This window comes from Pseudophryne corroboree, chromosome 12 (assembly GCF_028390025.1).
Source record: "Pseudophryne corroboree isolate aPseCor3 chromosome 12, aPseCor3.hap2, whole genome shotgun sequence".
Classification (NCBI taxonomy): domain Eukaryota; kingdom Metazoa; phylum Chordata; class Amphibia; order Anura; family Myobatrachidae; genus Pseudophryne; species Pseudophryne corroboree.
The window spans coordinates 19,557,438-19,573,684 of NC_086455.1; the positions used below are offsets into that span (position 1 = coordinate 19,557,438).

Genomic DNA, 16,247 nt, shown 5'->3' on the forward strand with positions numbered 1-16,247 from the left:
TTCATAAATATATACAGTGAATTCAGCTGCTGCATGCATGATAATGTACCAGATTAATAACAGCAATGCACTGTAGAAAATACACCATAGTCCACTATAAGGTAACATATGTATAATTCAAGTGCACAGTCTAGAACCTGATCCTTAGAGCAGAAGGTGGGCCCCCAGGAATTAGGGCCCACAGGTGGTTTCCAGCCTGGTGTAGGGTAAGCTGTAATATGGAGTAGGGTAAGCTGTAATATGGAGACAGGTTTCCGGAGGGGAATGTAGTGCGTGTCGTCTGTTACTATAGACATTGAGGATAGTAAGAATAAGAAGAAAATTAATCGGACTGTTTCTTTCCCCGCTACTGCTATTAGTGACGCACTATCTTAGACTGATTGCGGGTTATTACCAGGTTGTTGCCGGGTCGAGGTGCAGTCTGTACGCGCCAAAGTGAATAACCTAGGACGAGCAACCCTGCATTTCAACCTGGGTTAAAAGAAGGGTCGGACCCAGGTCGCTGTGCAGTGTGAAAGCCTCTGACCCAGGATATCCAACCCTGGTCTCAGAAAAAGGTGCTGATTGGCTGTTTGTGTCTGCTCAGAGCAGTCTCCGCCCCTCCTTTTTATTTCCTTTGAAACCTCATTAATGTGAGCCAGAAAAGTCATTTTAAATCACATCAGTGTTTAACATGGGTGAAAGGCACCAACCTGGGAATAACGCACCAGTTCTGGCTCCGAACACTGCTACCTAGCGGCTTGCCGTGGATAGCAACATTGAGGCCTTTAGACAAATGAAGAAAAGGCAGAGTTAAGGAAAAAACAGCTCTCAGAAAGCCTTTACAGCCACGAGTTGTCTCACCTTTCCTCTCTTTCTCCACAGCCTAAATCTTCCTCCAACCAGTCTGAGCGTTCCCACATCGGGAACACCATCCAGCCATCCCAGGCTGCCACATTCATGAACGATGCCATTGAAAAGGCAAGGAAAGCTGCTGAGCTGCAGGCACGGATCCAAGCTCAACTGGCCCTGAAGCCTGGGCTCATAGGAGCTACCAACATGGTTGGCTTGGCCAACCTTCATGCTATGGGAATTGCCCCTCCGTGAGTAATCTGTGCTTCCCATTACTAGCTGTTGTAACATGCAGGTGGTCAGGTCACACATCCGATCTCCAGTGGGAAGTGTCAGGAATGATGTGTGGTTCTTCCTCTTTGTACTGTTCACTTTGTAGGCATTCCAGGCCCCTTACGCTTAACAAAACCGTAATGACCTCTAACATATCGCTACGGTCATTCCCTAAACCTCCCTTCAACAATAGCTTGGAACTATAAACTACGTACATCCTAATTGGATTTCTCTTTGCATTCACTTGGTGAATGAGCTGTTCTAGTGCTGATGGCTTATGTTTTGACCTTGGACTAGAGGCCCATCATGAGGTTTTAGAATAGTAGTATTGCCTGATGTACCTACGTTTTCTTTTCTTATTTTTTTTTTGTCCAGGAAAGTAGAGCTGAAAGACCAGTCAAAGCCCACTCCTCTTATTTTGGATGACCAGGGCCGCACTGTAGATGCCACCGGGAAAGAGATCGAGCTGACCCATCGCATGCCCACATTGAAAGCCAACATCCGGGCCGTGAAAAGGGAGCAGTTCAAGCAGCAGCTGAAAGAGAAACCTTCAGATGACCTGGAGTCCAACACCTTCTTTGACCCTCGGGTATCGGTCATGCCCGCCCAGCGCACAAAACGCTCCTTCAAGTTCCACGACAAGGGAAAATTCGAGAAAATCGCTCAGAGGTTGCGGACTAAGGTGCCTCCTACATTTCAGATCTGCAGTTCAGCCGCTGTGCCGGTAACGGTGATTGAGAGGTTCATTAATATACGTTTCTTTGTTGGAACAGGCCCAGCTGGAGAAACTACAGGCCGAAATCTCACAGGCAGCCAAGAAGACTGGGATCCAGACGTCCACCAGGTTAGCACTTATTGCCCCCAAAAAAGAGATCAAGGAAGGGGAGATTCCGGAGATCGAGTGGTGGGACTCCTTCGTCATTCCCAATGGAATTGAACTGTGAGTTTCTGTTACATACTGGCAACACTGCTGTGTGTTTTACAGTCATACAGATATGTCCCTGTACACCTATCTGCAAAGCACTCTACACAGCCTGTCACTAATGGGGCAAAATGACAATGCACGGGTCCCGTAGGCACTGGTTATGGCAATGCAGGTAGCTGCTGTGTGCAGCTCAGACACTCACCTGTGTAAAAAGAGGAGGTTTGATGCAAGTGTGCGGCTGCATGAAATGTTATGCTTAATCTGCTACTTCCTTTACAATAAAAACATTCCTAGGTACATAGTACACTGTAAGCGACATATGCGGCTGCGACACTAAATTTAGGAATAAGTACACAATTCTGGTAATTGATACTGGTCGCACCGTGCGTCTCATGCCATATTGCTTAAAAAGGATGGGTGTATGAGGGGGAAGTAGTCAGGATTAGGCACCAGAGGGAAGTATGAGAGATAGGGAAGGAATACACGCTGGAGCAGTAGAGATCTGACCCGGAAGTGACAGTCACATGACCGCCAAGACACGGAAGCCACATTGGAACCGCTGCTGCCTACCAGGAGACGGCAAGTAAGTACTGGGCAGTCATTATAACTGGCAACATATACAACGCCTTTATCAGCTTGTTACAGATGTCTGCTTCGCCCACTGCATCTGGGAGATATTTGTGTTCTTCACTGTATAATGCACATTTTCTTGCTGCAATAATCCAGGCTCCGTTCACACTTTAAAAAAAAAATGTTTTTATTTATTTTTTCCTCCAGGAGAGCAGAAACGTTAGCACGACGGGAAGAATTCCACGGAATCACAAATCTCGTTGAGCACCCGGCACAGCTCAGCCCTCCAGGTGAATTGTTTGTGCAGGATGTTTGGTTAATGTATATATTGTTTCTCTAGCATCCACTAGGGGGCACTGGAGGCTGACTACACTGGGGATAGACGGGCTGGCTATCAGGAGCTGGCACTTTAACTAATTGAAAAGAATGCAGACCCCTCTCCCCTCTATCCCCCACAAGCCCCAGTTTTTTTAATGTGCTGAAGGAGCCGGTCATCTTTTTTTAGTGCTCCTGCACTACGGATAACAAACGAAGAGAGACTCTGGGGAGGCCCTTCACCACCTCTGCAAAGGTGGGGTCCGGGTCCTCGGGCAGCCTGACAACGGAGGACGCGTCAGCACTTAATGAACAGTGCTTGCCAGCCTCTGATCGCCGTGCACCTGCATTTTCCCGCTCACAGGTAAGAACGCAGCTTTCCCGCTGCCCCCCTGCAGCGCTGGGCGCAGAACGGCCAGGGAACACTGCACTGAAACGCAGGAAGCGGCATACAAGCACCACAGCTACAAGGAAGCCGCGGTGAGACAGCGGGTCCCCGGATTGCTTCCCCTTAGACGGGGCAGGGGAGGGGGAAGGTTACAGCGCATAGCGCTGACGGCTCTGTATCTACATTGCTAGTATAACCGTGTACCCAGCCACGTTTGCAATGGCGCTGAGCGGGCACACAGCAACGGGAAGGGGGCGGAGCTTCTTGTTAAGCTCACATATACTAAACGCTGTGACATTCCTCTTATCTTGCAGTGACTCCAGCTTGCTGACTCCTGAAAACAGCATTCCTTCATCTCCTGGAGGCTGAAGGTGCTGGGGACAGATTAGTGAATTGTTACCATGTAGGGAACAGACAGCGTTCAGCAAGTGATATAGCTTTTAAGCTTAGAGAGTGCTTTCTCCTCCTCTATCTAGCTCCCTATCCCTTATTGTGTGTTTGACAGTGGTCTAGTGTCCTTGAGCCGGAACCACAATGTCGGGGAGGAATACAGTGCCAAAGACTTCTCGGAAGTTCTTTACATATACTAAGTGCAATAAGAAATTGCCCCAGGCCTCTGACTGTTCGACCGTTTGTTCTGAATGTATGCAGGAAGAGGTAGTCCAGGCGACTACCTCTTTGGAAGGTTCAGAACCCCCTTGGGCCTGTAATTTAGCACAGATTATGTCGGATCTCCGATCCGAACTGGCAGCTTCTCGCAGAGATCGAAACTCTGCTAGATCTTTTGATCCCTCTGTACCCCCTTCTCTTCCTGCAGAACCAGCGTGGGCAACGGGTCTAGTCAGATCCGTAGAAGGCTTGGTTAAATGGATGGATTCCTCCGCCAGTCAACTTATTCCGATACGCCCCAAAAAGAAAAGGACTCTTCCAGCAATCCTTCAGTCAGACGAATCTGACGAAGAGCGACAGGGGCAGAAGGGACGGAGGAGGAAGAGGGTGAAATCGACGATGTATCCGATGCGGAGGATAACACGTCGCAAGACCAAGGAGTAGAAGCCCTTTTAAAAGCAGTTCGCCAGGTGTTGAACATAAATGACACAGCTCCTCCAGAATCCCCGGATTCTTCTCTATTTGGTACTAAACGCAAATCTTCCATAACGTTTCCCTTTTCGCCAAAATTGGACAACTTTTGTCCGAAGCCTGGAAACACCCAGATAAGAGATTCCAGGTACCGAAACTGTTCCTGGCTTCCTATCCCTTTCCAGCTACTATGACTGAAAAAGGGGAACAACCTCCCCCAGTGGATTCGTCACTTTCACGATTGTCAAAAAAAACTGTTTTACCGGTTCAGGGGGCAACAGCCTTGAAGGACCCTTCAGACCGTAGGATGGAAACGACACTGAAATCCATCTACACAGTTGCTGGTGCCTTACTTAGATCCACATTGGTAGAGTCTTGGGTGAATAAGGCTATTGAACATTGGGCGGCCCAATTGAATTCTGACTTGGAAGCAGGAGTTCCACTTGACAAATTAATTGTTCTGGCAGAACATATTAAAGAATCAGCAGCGTACCTGGGAGAAGCTTCAAAGGATATTGACCAAGTAGGGGCACGGATTTCAGCCTCAGCTGTAGCTGCTCGCCGGGCACTGTGGCTGCGCTCTTGGCAGGCCGATGCAGAATCTAAACGAACGGCAGAAGCCTTACCGTTTACAGGGAAGGTGCTTTTTGGTGACGATCTAGACAAGCTCATTTCTCAAGCTACGGGTGGAGAATCCACGTTTTTGACTTCTAACTCCTCCACCTAAACGGACCTATTCTGGTCCGTCTTTTCGTTCCTTTTGGACCTCTGCTTCCTTTCGATCTAGATCCGGAACATCAGCAGGTCAGCCCAAGGGTGGAAGAGCCTGCAGTCGCCAACAATCTACCTCTCGTCGTCAGGAGCCTAAGCCAACTGACAAAACAGTGGCATGACGGAATCCCTTCCCACCTGGGCTCTCCCATGGTGGGTGCATGCCTCCGAAATTTTCAGGAGGCGTGGATGCACACTTTCACAGATGCGTGGGTTCGTGCCCTAGTGTCCAGGGGTTACATGATGGATTTCGGAGTTTCACTTCCACCACGGTTCTTTACCACCAGTCTTCCGGCTACAGAGGACAAACAGATTGCTCTTCAGAGAGCGATTCAGTCTCTATTGACCTCTGTGGTCTTAATGCCGGTACCAGTCCCTCAACGGATGAAGGGTTACTACGCAAACCTGTTTGTGGTCCCGAAGCCGGACGGCTCAGTAAGACCTATCCTGAATTTGAAGTCTTTGGGGGAGATTCAAATGTTTGAAAAGTAAGTTGGGAGTCTGTTTTTCCCCCCCCAATCTAATAGACAGGAAAAAACAGACACCCAACCAACTTTTCAAATATTTGAAATCCTCCCTATGCATCAATATCTCACATATCACAGATTCAAAATGGTGTCGATTGGCTCCGTGATAGCGGGTCTGGAGCCAGAAGAGTTCATGTCATCACTAGACATAAAGGATGCATACCTACATGTTCCCATTTGAAAGCCACATCAGGAATTCTTGAGATTCGCAATTCTACAGGATCATTATCAGTTCAGAGCACTTCCTTTCGGCCTGTCTTCGGCTCCCAGAGTGTTCACCAAGATCATGGCAGTCATGGTAGCACACTTTTACTCTCAGAGGACAAGGTGCAGAATATCCAGCTGATGGTTCAAAAAGTCCTCAAGCCAAAGAGGGTGTCATTACACCTTTTGTATTCGTCTCTTAGGGAAGATGGTGTAGCCTACGAGATGTTACAGTTCGGGCGGTTTCATTCCTGACCCTTTCAGATAGACCTCTTAACCCAGTGGTCGGGGTCACATCTACATCTCCAAGGCATGGTGCAGCTAGCTCCGCGCACCCGAGTGTCTCTTCTCTGGTGGCTTCATTTGAACAACATCATGGCGGGAAGGAGATTCAGCATATGGGACTGGATTTTGGTCACAACCGACGCCAGTCTCAGAGGCTGGGGAGCTGTGATACTGGAGTATTGCTTCCAAGGAAAGTGGTCAGAACAGGAACAGTTACTGCACATAAATGTATTGGAACTTTGGGCGATCTTCAATACGCTTCAGGAAGACGTTCACCTGCTTCAGTCAAGAGCGGCATGAGTCGGACAACGCAACCGCAGTCGCTTATATCAATCGCCAGGGCGGCACACGCAGTCGCATGGTCATGCGAGAAGTGGCTCGGATCCTGAGGTGGGCAGAACTTCACGAAGTCATTTTATCAGTGGTTTTCATCCCAGGAGTGAACAACTGGGAAGCGGATTATCTCAGCCGTCAGGACCTTCAACCGGGAGAGTGGCTCCACCCCTTCAACAGTTGGTTTCGGCGATGGGGTCTTCCACAAGTGGATCTGATGGCCTCCCATTTGAATCATCAACTCCCGCGATATCTGTCCAGGACTCGAGATCCCAGAGCAGAAGACATAGACGCTCTCACGGATCAAGAGGGAATCTACGTGGGTCATTCTAGTGCCTCCGAATTGGCCTCGGAGAGCTTGGTATTCGGACCTCCTTTTGCTCCTCGCAGACAAACCGTGGCGTCGTCCAGACCTGTTGCAGTAAGGGCCGTTACGTCACCCGAATTTGACGCGGCTGCGTTTATTAGGGTGGCTCTTGAAGCCTCTATCTTGAGAAGTAAAAGTATTACTTAATCAGTAATCCCTACCATGCTCAAGGCTCATAAACCGGTTACCGCGGCCCATTACCACCACATATGGCGAGCCTACATGTCTTTGTGTTTGGAAAGAGGTTTCGACACCCGAACTTTCAAATTGGCCCGTCTTTTGCTTTTCTTACAAACGGGCCTGGATAGTGGCCTACGCCTCGGCTCTCTCAAAGTACAAGTATCTGCTTTGTCTATATTTTTCCAGCGCAAATTTGCAATCATGCCGGAAGTGCAGACCTTTCTGCAGGGAGTGTTTCGGGTGCAACCGCCCTTCGTTCCACCTACTGCTCCGTGGGACCTCAATTTGGTCCTTCACTTCTTATAATCCTTGGTTTTTGAACCTTTGGAGGAGGTAGATTTCAAATTTCTTACTTGGAAAACTGTTCTCCTTTTGGCCTTCGCGTCAGCTCGCAGGGTTTCTGATTTAAGTGCCTTATCGTGTAAACAGCCTTACTTGGTCTTTCACGAAGATAGAGCGGAACTCCCCACACTACGGTTTTCAGCCAAAGGTGGTTTCGGCTTTCCACATAAACCAGCCAATCGTGGTTCCTACTTTGAAGGATATCTCCAGGGCTCCATCTTCTCTAGATGTGGTCCGGGCGCTTCCTATATATGTCACTAGGACGGCACCCTTGCGGAAATAGGATGCCTTGTTTGTGCTGTATGATGCGGTCAAGCGTGGTTGGCCTGCCTCAAAGCAGACTTTGGCCAGATGGATTAAGTTGGCCATTCGCCAAGCCTATTTGCATTCCGCCTGCGAAACTCTGGTGGTTATTTGTCACACTCTACGCGGTCCGTGGGCCCGTCTTGGGCGGTGAGCCGTGGTGCCTCTCTGTCACAGCTTTGCCTTTCGGCTACCTGGTCCACGGCTCATACTTTTATTCGGTTTTATAAGTTTGATACATTTTCCGCCTCCGCTTCGCAGTTTGGACGACTTGTCTTACAGATTCCTCAGTGCTCTCCCGCCCACAGGGACAGCTTTGGGTCATCTCCAGTGTCCCCTAGTGGATGCTATAGAAAATGGGATTTTGGTACTTACCGATAAATCCTTTTCACTGAATCCATAGGGGACAGTGGACGCCCGCCCAGCACTGTTTCCTGCCTGCGTTGTGTTTCAGGTTCAAGGTTAGAATTGTTAGTTGTTGTTGTTGTTGTTGTTCTCTGTTCATCTCCTTACGCCTCAGTTGTTAAAACTGGGGCTTGTGGAGGATAGAGGGGGGAGGAGTCTGCATTCTTGATTCATAAATTGACGCGGTGAAAGAAATCCTGAACTTTAAAACCTGAGGAATTTGAATTATTAGAATCCCAAAAACCGCGTTCAGCAGTTTTTCCCATTCCTAAATCTCTCCAAGCTCAAATGGAGGAGGCTTGGAAACAACCTGTTAAACGTTTTCAATTTCCGAAACGGGTTCAAGTAACGTACCCTTTACCTAAGGGTGTAATGGATAAATGGGAGACTACGCCAGTTGTGGATGCCTCCCTAGGAAGGTTGTCAAAAAAGACAATCTTACCGATACCTAATGTAACGACTTTAAAGGACAGACCGTAAGGTTGACACAGCTTTAAAGTCGATTTTTGTAGCAGCAGGTGCGGCACAGAGACCTACGCTCATCTGTGCTTGGGTTAACAAGGCCATGGGAGCATGGGCTAGCCGTAGTGTACAGGCTATTGAGAAGGAAGATAGCTTGGAAGAGATTACCCAACTGGCTGAACACATTCGAGAATCTGCTTCATACCTGTGTCAGGCCTCAAAGGATGCTCGCAGGATTGCATCGCGCATCTCCGCATCGGCCATATCGGCTAGACGGATTTTATGGCTCAGAGAATGGCAAGGAGACTGACACCAAGAAGGCGGTGGAATCCATTCCCTTTGGGGGTGAACTGCTTTTCGGTCCAGAGTTGGACAAATGGATTGCACAGGCTACGGCAGGGAAATCCACATTCCTACCTACTCCTTATACGAGAACCACTCCACAGGTTAAGAGAGGTTATTCGGGTCCAATGTTAAATTCGTTCAGATCTCAGTCCTTTCGAGCCCGAGGAAGAGGTTTCGGTGCGCAGGTACGTGGGGGCAGAGGTAGAGGCCGCTCACAGACAACCAGAAAGCAGGAGAAACCTGCTGACAAGACCGTGGCATAACGGTCTCCCAGCTCACCTGGAGTCCCCCCTGGTGGGCGCACGTCTGGAAGGTTTTCAGGACGTATGGGCCAACACCTCACCAGAACTTTGGATAAACAACATAATCTCACAGGGGTACAAAATGGATTTCCAAGAGAGACCTCACAGTCAGTTTTTTACAACGGGTTTGCCTCGGTGCCCTCAGAAGGCAAAAGCACTACTGATGGCAATTCAGAAATTACTACGTTCAGAGGTCATTGTTCAAGTTCCCACCTCTCAGAGAGAAACGGAGTTCTATTCCAGTCTTTTTGTCGTGCCAAAGCCGGACAGGGCGGTCAGGCCGATACTCAATTTAAAAGTTTTAAACCAGTTTCTAAGGGTTTACAAATTCAAAATGGAATCAATCCAGTCGGTCATTGCAGGTTTGGAACATAAAGGATGCATACCTGCATATCCCTATTTGGTCTCCCCACCAAGCTTACCTAAGGTTTGCACTGGTGAGGGATCATTACCAATTCAGAGCTCTGCCATTCGGTCTATCATCAGCCCCAAGGATCTTCACGAAGATCATGGCAGTCATGGTTGCAGGACTGAGGCTATTAGGGGTCACGATGATACCTTATCTAGACGATCTTCTGATCAAGGACTCCTCTCAACAGAAGCTGATAAAGGATGCTCAGACATCTCACCGATTTCTCATTCAACAGGGGTGGATAGTGAACTTCCAGAAATCCAACCTCATTCCAACTCAACTCTTGGACACGGTGAAATTGAAAATTTTCCTGCCAGAGTCCAAGATCCAGGACATACAGAAGTTAGTGGCTCAGGTACTAAAGACACCGACTGTTTCTCTGCACCTCTGTGTGCAACTTCTCGGGAAGATGGTGGCGTTGTTCGAAGCTCTCCAGTACAGCAGACTAAACTCCCGGCCATTCCAGATGAACCTCATTGCTCAAGGAGCAGGTTCGCACTGGCTTCTTCATCGGAGAATCCGACTTCAACCACAAGTACTAGTCTCCTTGATATGGTGGTCGTTACACAAGAATCTCGCAGCAGGGAGGAGATTCGGCATGTGGGATTGGAGGATCCTGACAACGAACGCCAGTCTCAGAGGTTGGGGTGCCGTCCTCGAAGACCGTCAGTTTCAAGGAAGGTGGACGTTACAGGAGAGCAGATTACCCATAAATTTTCTTGAACTAAGAGCAGTTTACAATGCGCTTCTCTTGGCCGAAGACCTAGTCATGGGTCATTACGTACGGATACAGTCGGACAGTGTCACAACGACGGCTTACATAAACCGTCAAGGGGGAACAAAGAGCAGGATGGCGTTAAAAGAAGCCACAAGGATCTTGTTGTGGGTGGAAAGGCGAAACGTCATCCTCTCAGCGGTGTTCATTCCAGGAGTGGAGAACTGTGAAGCAGATTATCTCAGTCGCCAGGGCATGCATCCGGGAGAGTGGTGCCTGCATCCACGGATTTTCAACATGGTGGTGAGGAGATGGGGGTCTACCTCAGGTCGACCTATTGGCGTCGTGGCAGAACCATTGGCTGCCCAGATATGTGTCCAGGACAAGGTATCCAGCAGCAGAAGGAGTGGACGCATTAACACTTCCTTGTGTTACAAAAAGGTTTACATCTTCCCACCTTTTCCACTCATACCGAGGGTTCTGAAGAGGTTGAAACGAGAACGAGTGTGGGCGATTCTAATCACACCAGATTGGCCATGCAGGAGTTGGTACTCGGATCTACGAGGGTTGTTAGCGGACGACCCTTGGCGGTACCTCAGTGGATCTGCTATCTCAAGGCCCGTTTCACCACCCGGACCTGAATAGGCTGCGTTTAACGGCGTGGCTATTGAAACCCGGATCTTAAGGAACAGAGGGATACCTATAACGGCCATTCCTACGATGATTGCAGCTAGGAAGCCGGTCACAGCCATGCACTACTACAGAATTTGGAAGAAGTACATAGACTAGTGTCAGGAACGTGGATGGAATTCGACGACCTTCCACTTATCCAGACTTTTGCTTTTCCTTCAGGCCAGCCTAGCGTTAGGTCTGTGGCTGGGATCTCTGAAGGTTCAAGTGTCTGCTCTTCCATCCTTTTTCAACAGCGGTTGGCATCCTTGCCAGAGGTTCAAACCTTTTTACAAGGGGTTCTGAGGATACAGCCCCCTTTTCGTACTCCCACTGCACCATGGGATTTAAATTTGTTAGATATTTTGAAATCGCCACTCTTTGAGCCGTTACCGAGAACAGACCTGAAATATCTCTCTTGGAAGGTAACGTTATTGCTGGTCTTGGCTTCGGCCAGGAGGGTTTCTGAGTTAGGAGCCTTATCGTGTAAGAGTCCTTTTCTCTTTCATCCACTAGGGGACACTGGAGTCCTATACAGTAGGGGTGTGAAGCCTTGAACCGGAGGTGTGGCACAATCTTAAATTAGCATTGTCTGCACAGCCGGCTCCTCCCCCTTCACATCCCTCAGTTTGAAAAATTGTGCTGGAGGCACAACAGTGGAGCACTTGAGCTCCTGACAAAAAAATCTAAAAGGGGCTGCGTAACCCTAATAAAGGGGGAACAAAGCTACCTAAGTTCAGAGAGACAAAGATCCCTATTGAAGGGAACTGCATCTCTCCACAGGAGATCCTCAAAAGAACAACTATTAGTGAGTACTGGTACAAGTTTAGGCTAGGGTCTTCCAGTACTAAAAGGTGTTTTTTTTTTTTTTTTTTCTTTTTAACTTCTCTCTCCCTCTAGTATAGCTTGCTATAATAAAATCCCCTTTATACACAGGGAAGGGCAAGCGACGGTGGGCGGCGCGTGGGACCCTTAGTGCGGCGCGAGACTCAGTCTGTCTTCCCTGTAAGCAGGGGGGGACGGCAAGCGGCACTACACAGTACAAAGACCCACGGCCGGAGAGGAGCACGGGCGCCGCTACGGCACGCGGACCCGTAGCGCGCGCCAGCCGGCGGCTCCAGGGCGCGCTGCATAACTACAGAGACCCACGGGGGCGGCGGAGCAGAGCACAGGCGCCGCTAGGGGAGACGGACCCGTCGCGTGCGCCAGCCGGCGGGTCCAGAGCGGGCTGTATAGCGGCCAGAAAGAAATAAACATTAGAACACTTAAATGTGAATAACAGTGCAGCAGGCCAGTTTTTTATATGAACTTAAGCAGTGGGGGCCATGTTGCTTCGCTTTGGCGCCAGGCTGAGGTGAGGGACGGGTCCTCCTCCCTCCAGTAGTGTACACAGGGGAAAGTTTAAGGATAAAGGCATTAACTCCCCCTGCTGCACGGCCTGGATAGTGCAGGCATTAAGATAGTAGAGAGATAGTTAGACAACAGCTCCCTCTGCTGGTGAAATGTATATATACAATATGAGGATCTCCTGAAAAGTAATCAAACTTTACAAATTATATTTTCAAGGGACGTCTCTTTCAAAGATCCCGGAGAAAATACACAGAAGCAAGCCAACTCTAACATCGTAGCTGATTTACAGTTGGGGTGTGAGGTTTGCGAGTCGGCTGGTGTTTTATTTTTATTTTTTTAATTTTTTTGGCCTGTTCCTTTTATAAAAAAAGGGGACAGTTAATTCCAGGCGGATCCAATACCTTCGCTTCCGTCATCTCCCAGTCTTTCTCTTCCTAGTTTAAAGGGTGAAAGCGCTGCATAATACCCTGATAAGGGGTTTTAAAAAAACAAAAACATGTCTAAGGCTACCAAGACCTCAAAGACCTGCTATGTTTGTACGAAATGTAACAAGAAGAGCACGCGGGTTGGCAGCTCCGGGGTGTGCGACTCCTGCTTAGACAAGGACGCTCCACCTGGGAGCAGTGCTCTGGCTAAGGCATGGGAAGACAACCTTGCTAATAGAATCTCCAAGGAAATGGCAGAATCCCGCAAACAGCAATCGGAATGGTCTGCGGGATTCTCAAAGACAATGGAGGAATTTCTCATCAAGTTAACGCCGCCCGCACACGCTGAGACGACTGTGCGCAAGGCTGTTAAAAGAACTCTTCCTATTATACCATAATCTGAGGAGGAAGAGGGTTTTCTTCTGGATACGGAAGAAGGTGAGTTAATTGAACCCAACCTAGACGCCGATTTTCCTGAAGAAGACTCGGCGATATCGGGTCTGGATTCCTTAATTGACGCAGTAAAGGACATCCTAAGCTTTAAGGAAGAGGAAGTCCGGGAGCCAGAAGATTTCGATTTGTTCGAATCCCAGAAACCGCGTTCAGCAGCGTTCCCCATTCCTAAATCCCTCCAATCTCAGATGGAGGAGGCTTGGAAACAACCGGACAAACGTTTTCAATTTCCGAAACGTTTTCAGGTAACTTACCCCCTACCTAAGGGTGTAATGGACAAGTGGGAGTCTCCACCGGTAGTTGATGCTTCACTAGGAAGATTGTCAAAGAAGACAATCTTGCCAATTCCTAACGTAACTACTTTAAAAGATGCGTCCGACCGAAAAGTTGACACGGCGTTAAAATCAATGTTTGTAGCAGCAGGTGCAGCGCAGAGAACTGCGATCGTATGTGCTTGGGTCAACAAGGCCATGGGTGCATGGTCCGGCCATATTGTACAAGCTATTGAGGAGGAAAATAGCTTAGAAGAGATTACACAGCTGGCGGAACACATTCGAGAATCTGCTTCATACTTGTGTCAAGCTTCTAAGGATATTAGCAGAATAGCATCGCACATATCTGCATCGGCCATATCGGCTAGAAGGATATTATGGCTCAGAGAATGGCAAGGTGACTCTGACACCAAGAAGGCGGTAGAATCCATTCCCTTTGGGGGTGACATGCTGTTCGGACCAGAATTGGACAAGTGGATTTCGCAGGCTACAGCGGGGAAGTCCACTTTTCTGCCTACTCCTTATACGAGAACCGCTCCACAGACTAGGAGAGGTTATTCGGGACCATCGTTTACTTCATTTAGATCACAGTCCTTTCGAGCCCGAGGTAGGGGTTTCGGTACACAAGCACGCGGGGGCAGAGGTAGAGGCCGCTCGCAAGCAGCAACCAGAAAGCAGGATAAACCTGCTGACAAGACCGTGGCATGACGGCCTCCCAGCTCACCTGGGGTCCCCCTTGGTGGGCGGCCGACTGGAAGGTTTTCAGGACATCTGGGCTAAAACCTCACCAGAGCTTTGGGTGAACAACTTAATCTCTCAGGGATACAAACTGGAATTTCAACAGAGGCCTCAGTCAATTTTTTACAACAGGATTGCCTCAGTGCCCTCAAAAAGCAAGGGCACTACAGTCAGCAATTCAAAAATTACTACTAGCAGAGGTCATTATTCCGGTTCCCGCTTCTCAGAGAGGAACGGGGTTCTATTCCAATCTTTTTGTCGTGCCAAAACCAGACGGGACGGTCAGACCAATACTCAATTTAAAAGTTTTCAACCAGTTTTTAAGAGTCTACAGATTCAAGATGGAATCAATTCAATCAGTTATTGCAGGCTTAGAACCAAGCGAGTTCATGGTATCCATGGACATAAAGGATGCATATCTGCATATCCCAATCTGGACTCCTCACCAGGTTTACTTACTGTTCGCACTGGTGGCGGAGCACTACCAATTCCGGGCCTTGCCGTTCGGTCTAGCGTCAGCCCCAAGAATTTTCACAAAGATTATGGCGATCATGGTGGCAGGACTGAGACTGTTGGGGGTCACGATTATACCTTATCTGGACGATTTACTGATCAAAGCTCCATCTCAGAATCGACTGCTCAAGGATGTTCAGACATCCCATCAATTTCTAATTCAACATGGATGGATTGTCAATTTCCAAAAGTCCAACCTCATAACGACTCAGCGGATTCAATTCCTCGGTCTCATCTTGGACACGGTCCTATTACGTGTGTTCCTACCAGAGAACAAGGTACAGGACCTACAGAGATTAGTGGCTCAGGTACTGAGGACGCAGACTGTTTCTCTGCACCTCTGTGTGCAACTTCTCGGGAAGATGGTGGCGTCGTTCGAAGCTCTCCAGTACGGCAGACCTCATTCCCGACCATTCCAAATGAACCTCATTGCTCAGGGAGCAGGCTCGCACTGGCTTCTCCATCGGAGAATTCGACTTCAACCACAAGTACGGGTCTCCTTGATATGGTGGTCTTTACACAAGAACCTTACAGCCGGCAAGAAATGCGGCATTTGGGATTAGAAGATCTTGACGACGGACGCCAGTCTCAGAGGTTGGGGAGCCGTCCTAGACGACCATCAGTTTCAGGGACGGTGGACGCTACAGGAAAGCCAATTACCCATAAATATCCTCGAACTAAGAGCAGTCTACAATGCCCTTCTCTTAGCAGAAGACCTAGTCATGAATCAGAACATCAGGATTCAGTCAGACAATGTCACGACGACGGCTTACATAAACAGTCAGGGAGGAACAAAGAGCAGGATGGCGTTAAAGGAGGCCACAAAGATCTTGTTGTGGGCAGAAAGAAGAGACATCATTCTCTCCGCAGTGTTCATTCCAGGTGTGGAGAACTGGGTAGCAGATTACCTCAGTCGCCAGGACATTCATCCGGGGGAGTGGTGCCTTCATCCACGGATTTTCAACATGATTGTGAGAAGATGGGGTCTACCTCAGGTGGACCTAATGGCGTCTCGACAAAACCATCAACTGCCCAGATATGTGTCAAGAACTCGAGACCCAGCAGCAGAAGGAGTGGACGCATTAACACTTCCGTGGTGTTACAGAAGGGTTTACATATTTCCACCATTCCCACTCATACCCAGGGTTCTGAAAAGAGTAAAGCGGGAACGAGTGTGGGTTATTCTAATCGCACCAGATTGGCCCCGCAGGAGTTGGTACACCGACCTGCGAGGGTTACTTGCGGAAGATCCTTGGAGGTTACCTCAGAGAGAGGACCTGCTATCTCAGGGACCGTTCCTGCACCCCGACCTAAACGGGCTGCGTTTGACGGCGTGGCTATTGAAACCCGGATCTTAAGAAACCGAGGGATCCCACGAACGGCCATTCCTACAATGATTGCCGCTAGGAAGCCGGTCACAGCCGGGCACTACTACAGTATCTGGAGACGGTACATGGCTTGGTGTCAGGAACGGGGATGGAATTCATCAAAC

General features: G+C 48.9%; 1 protein-coding gene across 1 annotated transcript in view; it reads left to right on the plus strand.

Moving 5' to 3' along the window:
- Positions 1–16,247, plus strand: part of PRPF3 (pre-mRNA processing factor 3) — a 63,857-nt gene that overhangs the window by 32,590 nt on the left and 15,020 nt on the right. The window contains exons 6-9 of the mRNA XM_063947154.1: positions 865–1,082; positions 1,480–1,786; positions 1,878–2,044; positions 2,807–2,889. Coding sequence (XP_063803224.1) covers positions 865–1,082; positions 1,480–1,786; positions 1,878–2,044; positions 2,807–2,889 — 775 coding nt within the window. The remainder of the gene's footprint in view (positions 1–864; positions 1,083–1,479; positions 1,787–1,877; positions 2,045–2,806; positions 2,890–16,247) is intronic.